At 36.1% G+C, this 16,785-nt stretch overlaps 2 protein-coding genes and 1 long non-coding RNA gene across 6 annotated transcripts; 1 reads left to right on the forward strand and 2 right to left on the reverse strand.

The window, feature by feature from the left end:
- LOC110266655 lies at positions 1–2,350 on the reverse strand. Its single transcript, XR_002354117.1, has 2 exons — positions 2,140–2,350; positions 1–563 (listed from the first exon to the last, which is right to left on the reverse strand). It is a non-coding gene; the product is annotated as an uncharacterized LOC110266655 (long non-coding RNA).
- Positions 10,089–14,376, forward strand: LOC107618290 (protein EMSY-LIKE 1). Of its 4 annotated transcripts, XM_016320308.2 has the most exons (10): positions 10,089–10,515; positions 11,149–11,314; positions 11,408–11,517; positions 11,627–11,744; positions 11,959–12,189; positions 12,441–12,509; positions 12,956–13,195; positions 13,289–13,357; positions 13,459–13,522; positions 13,974–14,375. In XM_016320308.2, exons 2-10 carry the CDS (start codon positions 11,228–11,230, stop codon positions 14,021–14,023), a joined length of 1,038 nt encoding a protein of 345 aa, XP_016175794.1. In that variant the 5' UTR covers positions 10,089–10,515; positions 11,149–11,227; the 3' UTR covers positions 14,024–14,375. The 4 variants fall into 4 exon arrangements, 3 of the variants coding, with proteins under 3 accessions (XP_016175794.1, XP_020968122.1, XP_020968123.1); XR_001615186.2 differs by lacking the exon at positions 13,974–14,375 and having other exon boundaries at positions 13,275–13,357; positions 13,459–13,528; XM_021112464.1 differs by lacking the exon at positions 11,149–11,314 and having other exon boundaries at positions 10,099–10,515; positions 13,289–13,359; positions 13,974–14,376.
- Positions 15,353–16,566, reverse strand: LOC107616551 (11 kDa late embryogenesis abundant protein). Its single transcript, XM_016318503.2, has 2 exons — positions 16,364–16,566; positions 15,353–15,844 (listed from the first exon to the last, which is right to left on the reverse strand). Exons 1-2 carry the CDS (start codon positions 16,469–16,471, stop codon positions 15,542–15,544), a joined length of 411 nt encoding a protein of 136 aa, XP_016173989.1. The 5' UTR covers positions 16,472–16,566; the 3' UTR covers positions 15,353–15,541.

Raw genomic sequence — 16,785 nt, forward strand, 5'->3', positions numbered from 1 at the left:
TACAAAAATTCATGATAAACTCAAAACTGATATAGGAAATGCAAAATAGATCAAAAAGAATTTAATTGTACAATGCAACTATGCAAGTAAGCCAAATCAACTACTAAATTCTGTACATACTCTTTGACACCTACAACTAATAAGCAGAGATGATTTTCTGCATAATAAAATGAACACAAGAAAACGATAAACAACTTCCATGAGAAACATAAGTGATTCACTTGCTAAAAGAGACATGAAAATGTTGAGCACAAAGTACATTAAGAAGTTGAATTCATCTCTTAGCCCTACTAGGAAGTAGAAAACTAGACTTGATGAAATGGAGATGAGGAAAAGGAATGGCAGCTGGACAAGAATTGTCCAAGTAAAAATACTAGTGCACTTGAATGCTGGTTAGATTCTTCACATTCATGCATCTGATTGAGACTGTATTTCTTCCTTGAATCAAAGTCTAAATACCATATAAATTCAGTACAACCCGGTTGATCCATTTGCAGCATACATACATTTCTTTTATATATTCAACATTCTCTGATCAATGGAGAACTTCTTTCATCAACCAACTGTCATGCAAGTCACACATTTCAGTTAAAAGTGGTAAAATTTAAGACCAGTTTGAAAATCTAAAAATATATCAACCAAAAAGAACAATACAGAACACAAAGTTGGCAAATACAAAGTACAAAACAGCTAAAGTGGTTCATTGTTTTTTCTCTTTTCTTCATCAAGTAAGAACAAAACTGTTTAAAGGGACCAGAGAAAGTAAAGCAAGGATCTTTAAACGAATCCAAAATCTAAATAAAAAATAAATAAAAGGGAAGAAGAAGCGGTGTGAGAAAAATGGGAAAAAACAAAAACAAAAATAGGAACAATACAGAAGCATTTCTGAACCAGATAAGCTTAGAAGAGAAACATGGCTTCCAGCCAAGAGAGCAAAGCGTGTCTTTTCCTTCCACTAAACAAAACACAAAACCCATGTTTTGATTTCCATAGAAAATGGTGACAGAATCACAAGAAAGAACCGAACTTGCACCTTCGTAGAATGTAAAAGAACAAAAAGCACTGAGAAAAATGCAAAGATTCCTCTTTTACCTATGTTACATACTAAAACTGAAGAACCAAGCCAAAACAATGTAGAAAGATGCAACATTAATCTTATGCTAATAAAGCTTTTAGTGCAAATAACAAAACAGAACAGAACAAAAAATGGAGAGAAAGAACAGCACCTGGATCTAACTAAGCATTCAGCTGAGTTGAGCTCAAAGAAGTAGTGAAATGTGAAAGCTTTGACAAAGAGAAACACTCAAAGACAAAGAGAAAGACCAAAGCTTTAAGCTCATATGCTATAAAGACACTGCTGACTGCTCCACTTCAGTGTATTGTGTAAACTTAGAAAATAAATTATGCGATCATGGTTTATATTTTATTTGCTATTAAATAAAAGGGTAAACTATACTTTTTGTCCTTAAAGTTTGGCAAAAGTTTCAAAAATATCCCTAAGTTTTATTTTGTTTCAATTTTGTCCCAAAAATTTTCGATTTGCATCAAATATACCCTCGACGGCTAAATTTTCAAAAAATTTAAGACCAATCTAACAATAATGCATAAAAATTATGTTTGATTTACTTGTGTTGACGGGTTGTTATTATAAAATTATTGTTGAATTGGTCTTAAATTTTTTGAAAATTTAGCTGTCAAGGGTATATTTGATGCAAATCAAAAATTTTTGGGACAAAATTGAAACAAAATAAAACTTAAGGGTATTTTTGAAACTTTCGTCAAACTTCAGGGATAAAAAGTATACTTTACCCTAAATAAAAATATAAACTTTGCTTATATTAGTATTTAGTAGTCACACACTCACCCAAACCTCATCCAGTATTATAGTTTTGTATGCATTTGCTTTTATTTTATTTGCCACAATGCGACACAGCTGTGCCACAACAAGATACACAATCTAAAGAAATGGAGAGTAACGTTAAATTCAATAAGTTTCTTTCCAACAAAGAAAAAATGCTGAATATATGCAGCCTCCTGTGGCCAGCAAAGTCAAAAACCACAATCACGTGTACGGCATTTCATGCTTCGAAATTTATAAGGTAGGAAAACTAAAACAAGATATCCACAACATATATGTACCTCTCCAACAAAATCCCCTTTTTCATGTTGCGCAAAATGTCTCTCCCGTGTGTGAAATTTGGTCACTTCAAATTGCATAACGTCTCCCTCATGCCTGACGAAAACATGATTGCTACCCAAAGACCAAACAACATGAAGCCATAACCTTGCTATTCTTCCTCGTCTGATCCATCAACCTAATGTGCGCACGCAGCCTGTTGTTATCCCCGCTTGTGTGCCTATTAAAGAAAAATAAAAATAATATTATAAAAAATAATTTTACTTTTTTATTATAATATATTTAAAAAAAGAATAATATTGAATGAAGAGAAAGATAAGAAATTTTCTTTTTTTTTTCTTTTCAATATTTGAGAGAAAAAAAATTTGTGAGTCTTATCCATTTTTTTATATTATTCAACTTTTTTTCTCTATTTTTTTCTCAACTAAATAATAAAAAATAATTATTTTCTTTTCAATTTCCTTTCCTTTCATTTCTTTCCTTTCCATTTCTCTCAAAAAACTATAATTAGCTAAAAATAAGAACGAGTTTTTGAAATAAGAGTGAGACGAGTAACTTCATCTCCTCAAAACAAAGTAGGCACCAAATTCACTTTAAGAGTCCGTTTGAAAAGTTTCAAAAGCTATTTTTTTGAACTTTTAACTTATAAAAAGTCACATTAATATTATTTAATACAGGTTTTTAAATATATTTTTAACTTTTTGGAAAGTTATTTAAGAGCTTTTGTAGAAGTCAAAATATTTGACTTTTCTCTTTTTCAAAAGCTATTTTATCACTCTTATTTGTTAAAATAAGTTTAAAACAAGTATTTCTATGACAAAGATCTGAATACAAAATAACTTCTTTATAAGTTATTTTTAATACAAGTCCTTATGTTTTTTTTAACTCTTTTGGATTTCTTTTTCCAAAAATACTTAATTAAGTTATTTACTCAAACTGACCTTTTGTTTAGAGTCAAAATGTGTATTCTATGCATAGTTAGTAATTAGTTATAAGATGTTTAAAGTCAAAATGTGTATTCTATGCATAGTCAGTAATTAGTTATAAGGGTTAAGTACAATTTTGGTCCTTAAGGTATAAGTCAAAAATTTTTTCGTCCCTGTTCATACCCTGACCCAACACATAAGCCAGGCCCAAATAAAGAAGCCCAAGTACAACCAATACATATCCGACCTCAAAGAGGACGGGAGACGCGTTACAAAGAGCAATTCTATTCATAACTAATTCCTATTATCTCTCACCTACTTTCAGAAGAAAGATCTTATCAAATTCCTAACAAAAAAGGTTAGTTATCCACCACCAAAAGTAGAACTATCTTACGAAAGTGATTGACTCTACACTTATAAATACCTAAATACTCTTTAGGTATATTCGAATCTAATCTACACATAAAAAAACATACTTAAACCTTTGCTAACTTAAGCATCGGAGTCTCTTGCAAGTACCACCCCACCTCCTCACGAGGAGCTCAGACGGTGGCACCTCGGCTCCAATACAAGTCGGATGTTGTCACAGAAGGAACCTGGACCTCACGTTCAAGCCCACATTGCCCCTAAAGGAGTTTGGACCTCACATCTAGACCCAAAAATAACCCAATTTCAGGAAACCCTCGGAACATTGATGTCGTTGCTGGGAACCTAGAAGTCAACATCCTCCTACGGCAGACGATTAGTTTGAAGACAGACCCACAATGTCTGAATCAGAACCAGAACATCACAATCAAGGCACCGATGATAGAGCCATTGTGATACCTCCTCAGAGAGCAGAAGAATCACACGGAGAAGGCACTTCGAGAAATCTTCATCATAGCAGAATCAACTCCGATATTCACCATCCGGAGAATGAAGATCAACCTCATCCAATAGAGCTTTTGGGACTAGTCCATGAACACCACGGACGACTCGAACAACTCGAGCAGGAAATAGAGCGACAAAGAGAAGTTGAAAGAGATCTGAAAAGAGAGATAAAACGGTAAAGAGAGCTAGAAGAAAAGCTCTTGAAGTTAGAGGCTGGCCTCCAAAGTCGGAACTGTCGTACAGCACGGGAAGATATCCCCTTTGAAGGAGAAGATCCTTTCATCAAAGAGATTATGCGGGCTAGGGTTCCTAGAAACTTTAAAAGCCCCAACATGAGTTTCTATGATGGAAGACCGACTCAAGACATCACCTAAGCAACTTCAAGAGTCGAATGTATCTGGCCGATGTCTTCGATGTAACTCGTTCTAAAGCTTTTCCGACAACCCTCACAAAGGCAGCAATGAAGTGGTTTGATAACCTACCACCTAGGTCGGTCACAAGCTTTGACAACCTTGCAAGGAAATTTCTTACTCATTTTTCCATTCAGAAGAACAAAGTAAAGCATACACTCAATCTTTTGGGAGTCAAGCAGGAAGTCGGTGAAACTCTTTGAAACTACATGGAGAGATTCAGCAAAGCTTACTTAGAGGTCCAAAATCTAACCACTGAAGCAGTAATAATGGGGCTGGTCAATGGCCTCAGAGGAGGACCCTTCTCCCAATCCATCTCAAAACGTCATCCGACTTCCTTAAATGAAGTGTAAGAATAAGCTGAGAAATACATCAACATGGAGGAGAATGCTCGGTTAAGGGAGCCTGTTCCTCGACAAACAAACTCCTATCAAGCTCGGGAAAAAGAGAAGGAGGCCAAGAAAAAGGAAGAGTATAACTCAGACAAACCACGAAGATATCACAACTACACCCATTTGCGAGTCTCTCTTGTTGATGTCTACAGAGAAATTTGCCATACCGAGAAGTCATCTTATCCTCGCTCAATTAAAAATAAGAAAGAAGGAAGTCGTTCAGAGTACTGCGAGTACCATAAGCTATATGGGCATTCTACAAATGATTGTTACGGCCTAAAGAATGTGATAGAAAAATTGGTTAGAGAAGGTAGGTTGGACAAATATCTCATAGAAAGGTCGGATGATCACAGGAAAAGAAGAAGGGACGAAGAAGATACAAGGCAAAGAGATCGTCCATCCCGAACTCTGGAAAGGCATGTCCACATGATAGCAGGAGGATTCATCAGATGAGGATTAACCAAGTCATCTCGTAAAAGACACTTAAAAAAAATTTATTAAGTCGAAGAGAGCAATGAGATTCCCGACTCTCCTACCATTTCTTTTACAAAAGAAGATGCATAGGGCATAATACCCGATCATGATGATCTCGTGGTAACTACCATGATACTCGCTAATGCATACCTTCACAGAACTCTGGTAGACCAAGGAAGCTCAACCGATATCTTATTCAAACCCACCTTTGAAAAATTAGGGCTGGAAGAAAAAGAATTGAAAGCATATCCCGATACTCTCTTTGGACTACGAGATGCACCCATAAAGCCTTTATACTTCATTTCTCTACATACTACCATTGGTAAAGGAATGAAGTCTAGGACTTTGAGTATAGACTACATTGTAGTCAACGTAGCCTCAGCTTACAATACTCTAATAGATCGGTCAATTTTAAATCGGCTTGGTGCTGTCGTGTCCACCCCCACCTCTGTATGAAATTTTCGACGTATGCAAGGATAGCCACTATAAGGGGAGACAAAAAATTAGCAAGAAGATGCTACAATGAGGTGGGGGTGGACAAAGGCCACAACCTAAACGGAAGATAAAAGAGGTACAAGTCAGAAAGACCACTAAAATTGGAGCCAATTTGGACAAGGGATTGCAGGAAAACCTTATTAAGCTTCTATACGAAAACTTCAACCTCTTTGCTTGGAAGGTATCTGACATGTTCGGGATTGATCTCGAACTCATGAACCACAAACTTGCCGTGTACCTTGGATCCTGACCTGTGCAACAGAAATGACGAAAGCTCTGACCAAACGAGCTCAGATCATTGAAGAACAAGTTCAAGCACTGCTAGAAGCTGGGTTTATCAAGGAAGTGAAATACCCCTTGTAGTTAGCAAATGTTGTGCTTGTGAAAAAGAAAAATGGAAAGTGGAAGATGTGTGTCGATTATACGGACCTCAATAAAGCTTGTCCAAAAGACCCATATCCCCTCCCCAACATTGATGTATTGGTAGACTCATCTTTAGGCTGCCAATATTTATCTTTTATGGATACATACTCGGGATACAATCAAATCTCGACGTATAAGTTGGATCAAGAGAAAACATCATTCATCACCCCAAGGGCGAATTATTGTTATTTGGTCATGCTATTTGGATTAAAAAATGATGGAGCCACTTATCAAAGGTCGATGAATAAAGTGTTCGCATCCCATCTCGGAAACTTGATGGAGGTATATGTGGACGACATGCTCGTAAAAACCAAGGAGGAAGCAAAAATCTTGTCCGACCTCTCACAAGTATTCGGCACAATAAAGAGGCATGTGATGTAACTAAATCCCACAAAATACACCTTTGCAGTGGAAGCCATAAAATTCTTAGACTTCATGCTCACACAAAGAGGCATTGAAGCCAACCCAGACAAGTGTAAAGTCATCATGGAAATGAAAAAGCTGACTTATTTAAAAGAAGTCCAACAATAAAATGGCAGGCTAGCAGCACTATCCAGATTCCTGGTAGGATCGACGTTAAAATCCTTACCCCTATTTTCACTACTTAAGAAAGGATGTCAATTTAAATGGACTCGGGAATATGAAAAAGCTTTTCAAGATTTCAAAAGTTTTCTGAGCCAACCACCCATCCTTACTCGACCAAGGATAGGAGAGGAACTTGTACTATACCCAGTTGTTGCTGACAAAGGCATAACCTCGGCCCTTATTCAAGACGATAAAGTTGGACAATAACCCATCTACTTCATTAAAATTAAACTATCAAAAGATTGAAAAAATTGCTTATGCTTTGATTCTGGCCTCTAGAAGACTCCGACCTTATTTTCAGGCTCATACCATCAAGGTCCAAACCAACCAACTTATAAAGCACATCCTCTAGAAGACAGACATAGCAGGACGGATGTTATAATAGGCTATAGAACTATTCGAGTTTGACTAAAATATAAAATTTGTACAGTAATTAAGTCTCAATACCTCACTGACTTTTTGGCTGAATACATAGGAGAAAAATATGGAACCTCTACAAGTTGGAGTTTATATGTGGATGGATCTTCCAACAAAATAGGAAGTGGGGGCAGGAATCATCTTGAAAAATGAAGAAGGGACTTGAATAGAACTCTCCCTAAAATTTGAATTCTCAACTTTTAACAATCAAGTTGAATATGAAGCTATGATTGCTGGCTTAAAACTCGCTAAAGAAAATGGAGCTGCAAGAGTCACAGTTTTTAGTGACTCCCAAATAGTAACTTCCCAAATCAATGGAGATTACCAAGAAAAGAATCCCAACATGAAGAGATATCTCGAGAAGATACTAGAACAGCTTGGATAATTTTCGGGGACAGAAGCCCGACATATATCTCGAAAACTTAACAGCGGAGCTGACGCTCTCCCCAAATTAGCGAGCACCAAGCCAGGAGATAATAACAAAAGCTTGATCCAAGAGACCCTACAAGAACTATCAATTATCAAGTCGGAAGAAGAGAGGTCGGACACATTAACAATCTTCAACTTAAACCTAGGATGGATGACTCCAATTATCGAATACCTAAAATTCGATATCTAACCTAAGGAGCAAAAGAAGTTAGAAGACTCATAAGAGAGGCACAAAATTATACTTTGGTGCATAAAATCCTCTATAAAAGAGGAATATCCACACTCTTACTAAAATGCATCCCAACTTGCAGAATTGAAGAAGTCTTAGAAGAAATTCATAGCGGCATCTGCAGAAATCATCTCAGAGCTTGATCACTTGCTAAAAAAGTGATCTGAGCCAGTTTCTTTTGGTCGACATTACAAAAAGATGTCATTGACTTTGTCAAAAAGTGTCCACCTTGTCAAATACATACTAACTTTTATGTAGCTCCTCCCGAAGAACTTATTAGCATAACATCACATGGCTTTTCGCAAAATGGAGTCTAGACTTGCTCAAACATTTTTCTTAGGCATCCGGACAGGTAAAATACCTCATTGTGGGGTTGACTACTTCACCAAGTGGATTAAAATAGAGCTAGTAGCCATAATTATAGCTCTAAGAAATCGAAAATTCTTGTACAAAAATATTATCACTTGATTTTGGGTGCCCTATTCTATTACCACCGATAATGGTACTTAGTTTACCAACTCGACCTTCAGAAGTTTAGTGGCAAGTCTGAAAATTAAGCATAAATTCACGTCGGCAGAACACCCTCAAGCTAATGGACAAGCAGAAGCAGCAAACAAAGTTATATTGGTGGGACTAAAGAAGAGATTACAAGAGGCAAAAAGAGCATGGGCCGAAGAACTCCCACAAGTTCTGTGGGCATATCGGACAACTCCTCATTCTACAACCTGAGAATATCCATTCTGACTTGCTTATGGAATAGAAGTCATGATATCAATTGAGGTAAATGAACAAAGTCCAAGGGTAGGATTCTCTGATGAAGTGAAAAACATCCAAACTCAGAAGGAAGAGCTTGATTTCCTCCCAGAAGTCCGAGAACAAGCTCGGATAAAAGAGGCAGCACTAAAACAAAGGATGTACACAAGATACAACAAGAAAGCTATTAGAAAAAGCTTTGCCACAAACGACCTTGTTCTGATAAGGAATGACATCAGAGTAACGAAGTCGGGTGAAGGCAAACTTGCAGCAAATTAGAAAGGTCCTTTTAAGATTATTGAAGTCTTGGAAAAAGGCTACTATAAAGTGTCTGACTTACAAGGAACCGAGCTCCCTAGGTCATGGCACACGTGCAATATAAAAAGTTATTATAGCTACAAGTGAACCTCGTTCCTTGATGTACTCTTTTTTTTACTGACTTCATGGTTTTTTCCTGAAAAGGATTTTCCTGAAGGGAATTTTAACGAGGCATCATAACGAGGGATAAGGGTTAGGAGTTTAAAAACTCTTAGTAACAAAAGCATTTGTAAAGTATTTCTTAATAAGTTATTCATCTTTCAAAAATTCCATTATTTATCCTACGATACATACTAACTTAAGCTCGAAAAAGCGCAAAAATCATTGTTCGACCTACATGGTCGGCAAGATAAAACGACGAGGTTCAAGTTAGTGTAAAGAAGTTATGTACGCTGATCATGACCATAACTCAGATAAACGATGACTAAGTTGGTCTAAGAAAGGTCCAAAAACGTACCCCACAAATAACTTAAGTTAACAATGACCGACCTCTAAAAGGTCGGACACCAGGTTTTTAAAATGGAATAAGAGTCATCATAAAAGTTTTTACCTTATGAACATTTGAAATGAATTCGAGATGCTAAAATGACACTTCCCTCTCCTCTATTTTATAAATGTACATTCTCCTCCCTTCTAACTTTAAAAAAAACCTCCTCTTTAATCCATTTTAAACTTTTTGTGTTAACTAATGTTAACTTTATCCATTTTTTAAGAAAAAATAAATTATTTCTTCAATAATTTTTTAATTATTAAATTATAATTTTACCAAAATTTTCGTTAACATTTTTTTATATTTTACTATTAATTTTTTGATATCTATATATATTATTTTAACATTAAATAAAAAATTTTAGTAAGATTATTTTTCAATATCAATATATATTAATTGTTATACATATTAACAGTGGTAATATTTTTTTATTTAATATTAAAATAATAAATATTGATATAAAAAAATTAAGAAAAAGTCTAGGGGCAGCAACTTTTGTATTTTCTGGCCAGCATTTAACCATCAAAATAAAAGTGAGTGATCTTCCATCATTAGATGTAATTTCACACCGTTAGAAACACTATTGATGGCCAATTGATAGTTACAAAACACCAAAATTGCTGGCCTCCTAACATTCCTCAAAAATTAATAATAAAATATAAAAATAATTGTTAACAAAAATTTTGGTAAAATCATAATTTAATAATTAAAAATTATTAAAGAATAAATATCGCGGGTTAACAGGACCGCGACTGTCTGACTGATAAGCCGCTGGTAGTGTCGTTTCGTTCGGTTTAGCCGTTTAGGGTTTCTCTTGTCCAGCGTCTCAGCCTCTGTCTCTCTTCCCTTTCTCCTCTCACTCGCCTTTCCAACCCCGTCGCAGTGCCAGTCTGCCACCGCCCTTGCTTCGTTGGAAGGACCGAGAGAGGTTTCTGCTCTGCCGTCGCTGCTTCTTCTCCCCTCGCCGGAGGTTTGTCACCGCTCGCCGAAGCTCGTTTGTATCGTTGCTGCTCTCTCAACTCTCGCCGTGAATTCTGTCCTGCTTGAGTTTCTCCTCTCGTTGGAGCTCGTCGGCGTTGCTGATTCTCGTCACCATACTCGTTTCTATGCTTCTCCTCGCTGATTCTGCTCTGCTTTTACTTCTGGTTCTCGTCGCCGTCAGTTCAGGTAGGCCTCCGCCTCCCTCTCAGCCACAATTCGTCCCTTCCCTGTCCCTAGCCCTAACTCTTCCATTGTGATTCTGTGCTGATTTCATTGTTCCATTGAATCTGTTATGTTGTGTTCTGATTTAGGGTTTTCTCTTGCAATTGAATCCGTTCTGTTCCGACGCTGAGCCTGCGCTGGTTTTTTCTTTTATCACACTTTAGTTTTAGTTGTAAAACATGAGTATCCAACAAGTTATGGTGATGGAGAATCGAAATGTGATGACGATTGAAGAATTGAAGGACCACGCCCTCTTTTGTGGTTTATTGTTGAATTTGTTTACTGTTTGAATTGAAGGATAACTAATGTGTTGCTGAATTTGGTTTCAAATTGTGCTTTATGCTTGATCTTATGTTGATTTAATGTTTTGATGGGCGGGTTATCTTCCTGATCTTATGAGAAAAATGAGTTTGGCACCCCATTGCCATCCCTACTCTCTCTATATGTCTATCTCTCACATTCTAAGAACCTTAGTAGTGGATTAAAAACAAAAATTGGAAATTTTCATTCACATCATCAATGTTTACCTATCTGCAAAATCCTTTTTTCATTAACTTTTGTTGCCAATGACCATCTTTTTCCTTCAAATCTAAACAGAATTCTGAGCAGCAGTGGTTTTGCTGGCAATGGGAAATTTGCTGTAGCTTCTATTCCGCACTCTTGATAGTATAGTGAGATGGAGGCTCAAATTCATCAATTAGAGCAGGAAGCTTATTCTGCTGTCTTACGTGCTTTCAAAGCACAATCTGATGCTCTTACTTGGGTATATACCTCATTTAATTTTCGAAATCTGTTTTATTATCTTTACATTTTCTAGCTTTGGAGATATATTAACAATATATTATATATGAATCAGGAGAAGGAAGGTTTGATAACTGAGCTTAGGAAGGAGTTGAGGGTTTCTGACGATGAACACAGAGAACTTCTTAATAGGGTTAACGCTGATGAAATTATCCACCGGATACGGTATTGTAATTAGTTGAACAGCTGCAATGTTGTTGCAATGCATATAGTGAGACACAGAATTTTATTGATTAAATTGTTTTACAATGTTATGTGATGAAAATACAATCAGTGAATGGAGACAAACTGGACTTTACCAACCTGCAAGGCGCAGCACATCTCAACCTATTCATGACGTTTTACCCAGTCCAAGTATTTCTGCTCCCAAAAAGCTAAAGACATCCCATTCGGTACCACTTTTTCTTGTATAATATATTATGTTGACTTTAACAGCACTGTTTCTATGTTCAAATTAACAACTGCAATTGTAGGAGGTATTATGAACCAGAGGCTAAAAGCTGAATAATTGAATTGCAATTATCTTCATTACTAGAGAAATACATAGAAAAAAAATAATGACTTGACATCTGTTTGGTTTTGTATTTTCTAAAAATTTTGGCACAGGGTGGTCAATCGTTGCCTACTCCGTCTTTGGGGAGGCCTGGGCCTTATCCTTCTGCTGGAGCCACTGGGGCTAGGCATTTCATGAGCCGCAGCTCTTCGAATGCTCTTGCATCTAATGTACCTTCCGAGGCCGCAGCTTTTGATCCATTGATCGGGAAGAAAGTTTGGACTAGATGGCCTGAAGACAACCACTTCTATGAGGCTGTTATAACTGATTACAGTCATACCGATGTATGTTTGTTTTAATAGTTGTAAATGTCCTTAGTTTTTAATACATATATTTCTCATGGTTAGTTTCAGTTCCTCGTTTAAGGTGAATTAAGTGGACAAGTCTAATGCTTCCACATGTAAGATATCATAGAAAACTATGATTAATTAGGATTAGTACCAAATCCTGTAAGTGCAAATCAGGTTGTTTTGAATAATTTTCTTGGTTAAATTATCAATCTTTTAAGATATACATATATTTTTTTTCTTTGCAGGGTCGGCATGCTCTGGTTTATGATATTCGTACGGCAAATGAGACTTGGGAATGGGTTGATCTCAAAGAGGTAATTGTTTCTTTTGATTTGTTTTATATGATCATTACTAATCAGCCTTGAATGGTTTATGTGTAAAGCAATAGTGAAAATTCCTTAATGAAAAGGAGAGACATTGAACCAGTTGATATTATTATCAAAGTTGTACTTTCGAAGATGACAACCACCACCACAGTCCTATTGTTGTTATTGTTCTTTGTTATTGATATTTTTAATTGATGCTTTCTATCTTTACAATAAATTTGTGAGCCAAGTCATATGCACCAAAAGGAGAATGAGAAAAATGTTTGAAGAGTAGCAGGATAGATCATACTTTTATTATGTTAAAATTTACTGATATAAATAAATAAAACAACAAAAATGATTTCACCATTTCCATCCAAAGATGTATATAGCTAGTGAATTAGTGGATGTGTATTTGTTAGAGAAGATCTTGTGTTAAAGACAATCACCTGCAGATCTCTCCTGAGGATATACGATGGGATGGTGAAGATCCTGGTATACACCGTAGAATTGGAAATAGTGGGCAAGGTCGTGGAGTTAAAAAGTTCTTTAGTCGTGGTGGTGATTCTTTAGGCGCAGGAAGAGGGAGAGGACCTAAGCAGCTCAGAAAAGAATTTCTCCCGCGACAAAATGGTGTTGGAAAGAGAGTTTTGGATGACATTGAGTTGCTGAATACAGAATCACTAGTTAAAGAGGTAGGTTTTTAGATATGCTGTAGCAGTCAGTATGCTATGATGAGAAAAATAGGGAAACTCTATTACTTATCAACAATAGTGATGTTTTATCAGGTTGAAAGGGTTTTCGCTGCGAGTCCTCCTGATTCAGTGGAACTTGAGAAGGCAAAGAAAATGCTGAAAGTGTGATCACCAACCGTCTAGCATTTTCCTTCTTTACATTGTCACCGTGCATGGTTATTATACTCATCACTGTATTTACTGTATTTATTGTTTTTTTACAGGAGCATGAGCAGGCACTTGTGGACGCAATTTCAAGGATTGCAGATGCATCTGAAGGCCAAAGTGGTAGTAATTAGATGTCTACATATTATTGCAGCATACTGTTGCATTCTCAAACCCATTCCTTTTCTTTTTTATTCAATAATAAAAATTAACTAGGTTTGATCAATTTATTCTTGTATGGTTCACAAGAAAAAAGGTCTTAGCATCTTGCTTTGGTGAATCTCTTGTCTTCTCTATGAAAAAATTAAATTAGTTGAGATAATTTAAACAGAAGTTATGTGTGGTGTACGCTACTATCTCTTATGTTTTGGATCAGTAAAATGTTGGGGTACAGAAGTAACAGAAGTAACAAATGATTGGGCTTCTTAAAGTATTGTTGGGGTGTTTGAAGCTTTTTGTTTGATACTAAGGTTTGGGATTAGGTAGCGCAGATTGATCTTTGTTGTATGCTTACTAAGAATAGTTATTATGGCTGTAATCTGTGTAACTATTTCATTATTTGCCTTGTTTACAGAGGGAGAACCGTACATACATGGACAAATTGAATCAATGGACAGAGGTTGAAGACAGCACAGAAACTGGTTGCATGTTGGAGCAAAAGTCTTTTGAACATAAATCTTTTTCTCGCATGAAGTCTTGTGGCAAAAGTCAAATTGTATGCACTTGTAGGACTTTAGATGGATCGAGTAACCAAGATGATATGATGATGATGCACTTTGTCTATCATGTATTTATTTTAACCTTTCCCTGACACTTGTCACTGAAAGGTGCTTGTATGTGCCAGTTTTGTCCTCAGTGACAATCAGGATTCAGAAATATAGATACTAACATTATTAGGCACATATTCAATGTTCATGCAAGTGTAAAAGAATGCAAAAGAAAAAAGGGGTTCGATGTATGCATTGTTGTTGATATCTGGATTGGCATGGCTGTTTCAACTAGAAAATTGATTTGGTTCGAAAATTGGTCTGAATGAACCAGTTATTAAACTGACATGAACTAAACATAAACGGGTCTGGGCTGGTTTTGAATTGAAATAAACTGGCTTATCTTTATGTATTTATTTAGAGGAGTTTAATTTTGATGCAGTGTAAAGTATTTTATAAAGTTGTGTAATTATATCTTTTATTTTGAATGATCATTCATACAGTTAATGTGAAAAATAGTTATTTTTATTGATGTATTACTTACACTACATTAAAATTAGATTTTTATTTAGAGAAGAAAAAACAAATAATAAATATAGCGAGTCCTCCGGGTACTAAACATGACAAGGTCAAGTAGGAAATCGTTAAGTGGTGTGTTTGTGATTGCCTAGTGTGCGAGTTTTTAATGTTGTATTGTCTAGGATTGGGAGTACAACGAGCCCTACGTCACTGTTCGTTTACAAGTTGAGTTTTATGATCACAAACTGCGAATATCAAATTCATGATCAATTTTGATTGCTATTGCCTGTTATGGCCTCACCGGTTCATCAATAATTCAATATACACATTCCCGTAGCAGCAAATTAAATAGCAAAAAATTTGATCCCCGTAATCCAAGAGTGTTGAATCAACTTCGTGACCTTTTAAGTATTCGTCCTCTCAGCGACCAGTCTTCTACTGTGCCATGATTTTGCAGTTCTTAAGTGACATTTTCTTTGGCCTTGAAGATAAGTTCACGCGGAAGTTAATTAACTTTTTTCAAAGATTTTCAATAAAGTTAATCCTGAAATGCAGTTGATTGGCTTTGTACATTTTCAAACATCTCAGCTGAAAATGGTAGGCGATTTCGTTGGTTACATGACAGTACATTGTTATTTTCATCTTTGTGGAAACGTTTGCCCGTTACCATGTTATTTATAGAGGAAAAAAAAAAAACAAAAAAAGAAAAGAAGAGAAAACGCAACTGTCAGCAGGAGTGCTCTTTAACAACACACTTCAATTTATTGAAACACAGTTATAAACTAAACAGAAACTGGAACATAATAAACAGGCAAACAAGATATGTGACATAGTAGTATAGTACTAAGGGCTACACAAACTAAACAATGAAACAAGTCACAAAGGCAGCCTAATTACAGATTCACACTTATTAATTTCAATTGAAGTTAGACCCTTTTCCATGGGCGGCGGTTGCACCCATGCCTGTAGTTGGACGTGCCATTGGTTGTCCATCACCAGCAGGCTCAGACCCAGGCCCATTTACATCAGTGGACTTAGTGGCAGGCCCAGTGGTGCTGTACGGAGCTCGGTCCATGTGGCCAGCCATGGCGGACATTTTGGCAGCAGCGTTGTGCTCGCGGGCCTCATGCTTCTCCATGTCTGCCTGTTGGATCTTCTCTTCTTTCTTGTGTGTTGCCATCTCCTTCTGTATCGGATCATGAGTTGAAATCTTCTCAGCCTATTGAAAGTTTGAACCACACGCAAAACAAAAACAAAAAGGACATATCTGTTAGTTCCAAATTTGAAACAATGTTCAAGTAAGATATGTTCTCTCAATGTATTAAATTTATCTAATAAAACCATAAGCATAAAAGTAAAAAGATTGTCAAAAAAAAAAAAATGCATAAGAAAAATAGAAATTCATGTGTAATTATTTTTATGTAAATTACTTGTTGTGTCAAATCATTTACATCATTCAACTTTTAACTTTGCATCATGTGACAATTTTTGTTTCATTTGAGCATTCTCTTTGAACATTCTCTACAATATCATCATGATCATCGTTATCATCATTATCTTCAATAATAATAATAATAACAGTATGGATAACAATTCGGAGAATAAAAAGGGAAGAAGCAAGGATATATATATAGTGGGTAAAATTCATTCAAGAGGGGATGGATCAATCAATTAAAAAAAATTATTTTTATTATTAATTAGAAAATAATTGAAGAAATAAAAGGAAAAAAAGAAAAACCTTCTCCGTTACAGTGGCCTTGGTCTTCTCTAGGCCAGACTTGGCAGAGGCGCCAATGTTGGCTGCAGTTTCCTTAACGTTCTCTACTGCTTTCTTTGTTGCCTGCATTTTCTCAACTTTTCTTCAACACTCGGTTTTATTTTTCTTTATGTCTGATCTTCTTTTGTTTCGATATATTTGGTTCAGGCATGGCATTATGGCATGCCTTTAAATAGAGTGAAGTGACCCACTCTCTTTTTCACAAGTGTCCAGAAGTGACACGTGGCAAATATCGTAGTGGCAATTGAGTTTGAGTCACTATTTGACACTAAACTGACGTGTGTATCTAGACAATTTACCTACATGTGAAGTTACGAGAAGGAGAAAAGATTAGGGATTAGCTGTTTAAGTTTGTGTGGCGGGTTGTACACTTGTACTATTTT

Source organism: Arachis ipaensis, chromosome B09 (genome assembly GCF_000816755.2).
Source record: "Arachis ipaensis cultivar K30076 chromosome B09, Araip1.1, whole genome shotgun sequence".
NCBI classification, from domain to species: domain Eukaryota; kingdom Viridiplantae; phylum Streptophyta; class Magnoliopsida; order Fabales; family Fabaceae; genus Arachis; species Arachis ipaensis.

Excerpts from the sequence above, each read along its gene's own strand:
- LOC107618290 (XM_016320308.2), top strand. The coding sequence starts at position 11,228 with ATGGAGGCTCAAATTCATCAATTAGAGCAGGAAGCTTATTCTGCTGTC. Across the intron at positions 11,745-11,958 it reads AGCTAAAGACATCCCATTCG|GGTGGTCAATCGTTGCCTAC; the intron begins GTACCACTTTTT and ends ATTTTGGCACAG. Across the intron at positions 12,510-12,955 it reads AATGGGTTGATCTCAAAGAG|ATCTCTCCTGAGGATATACG; the intron begins GTAATTGTTTCT and ends AATCACCTGCAG.
- LOC107616551 (XM_016318503.2), bottom strand. The coding sequence starts at position 16,471 with ATGCAGGCAACAAAGAAAGCAGTAGAGAACGTTAAGGAAACTGCAGCC. Across the intron at positions 15,845-16,363 it reads AGGCCACTGTAACGGAGAAG|GCTGAGAAGATTTCAACTCA; the intron begins GTTTTTCTTTTT and ends AACTTTCAATAG.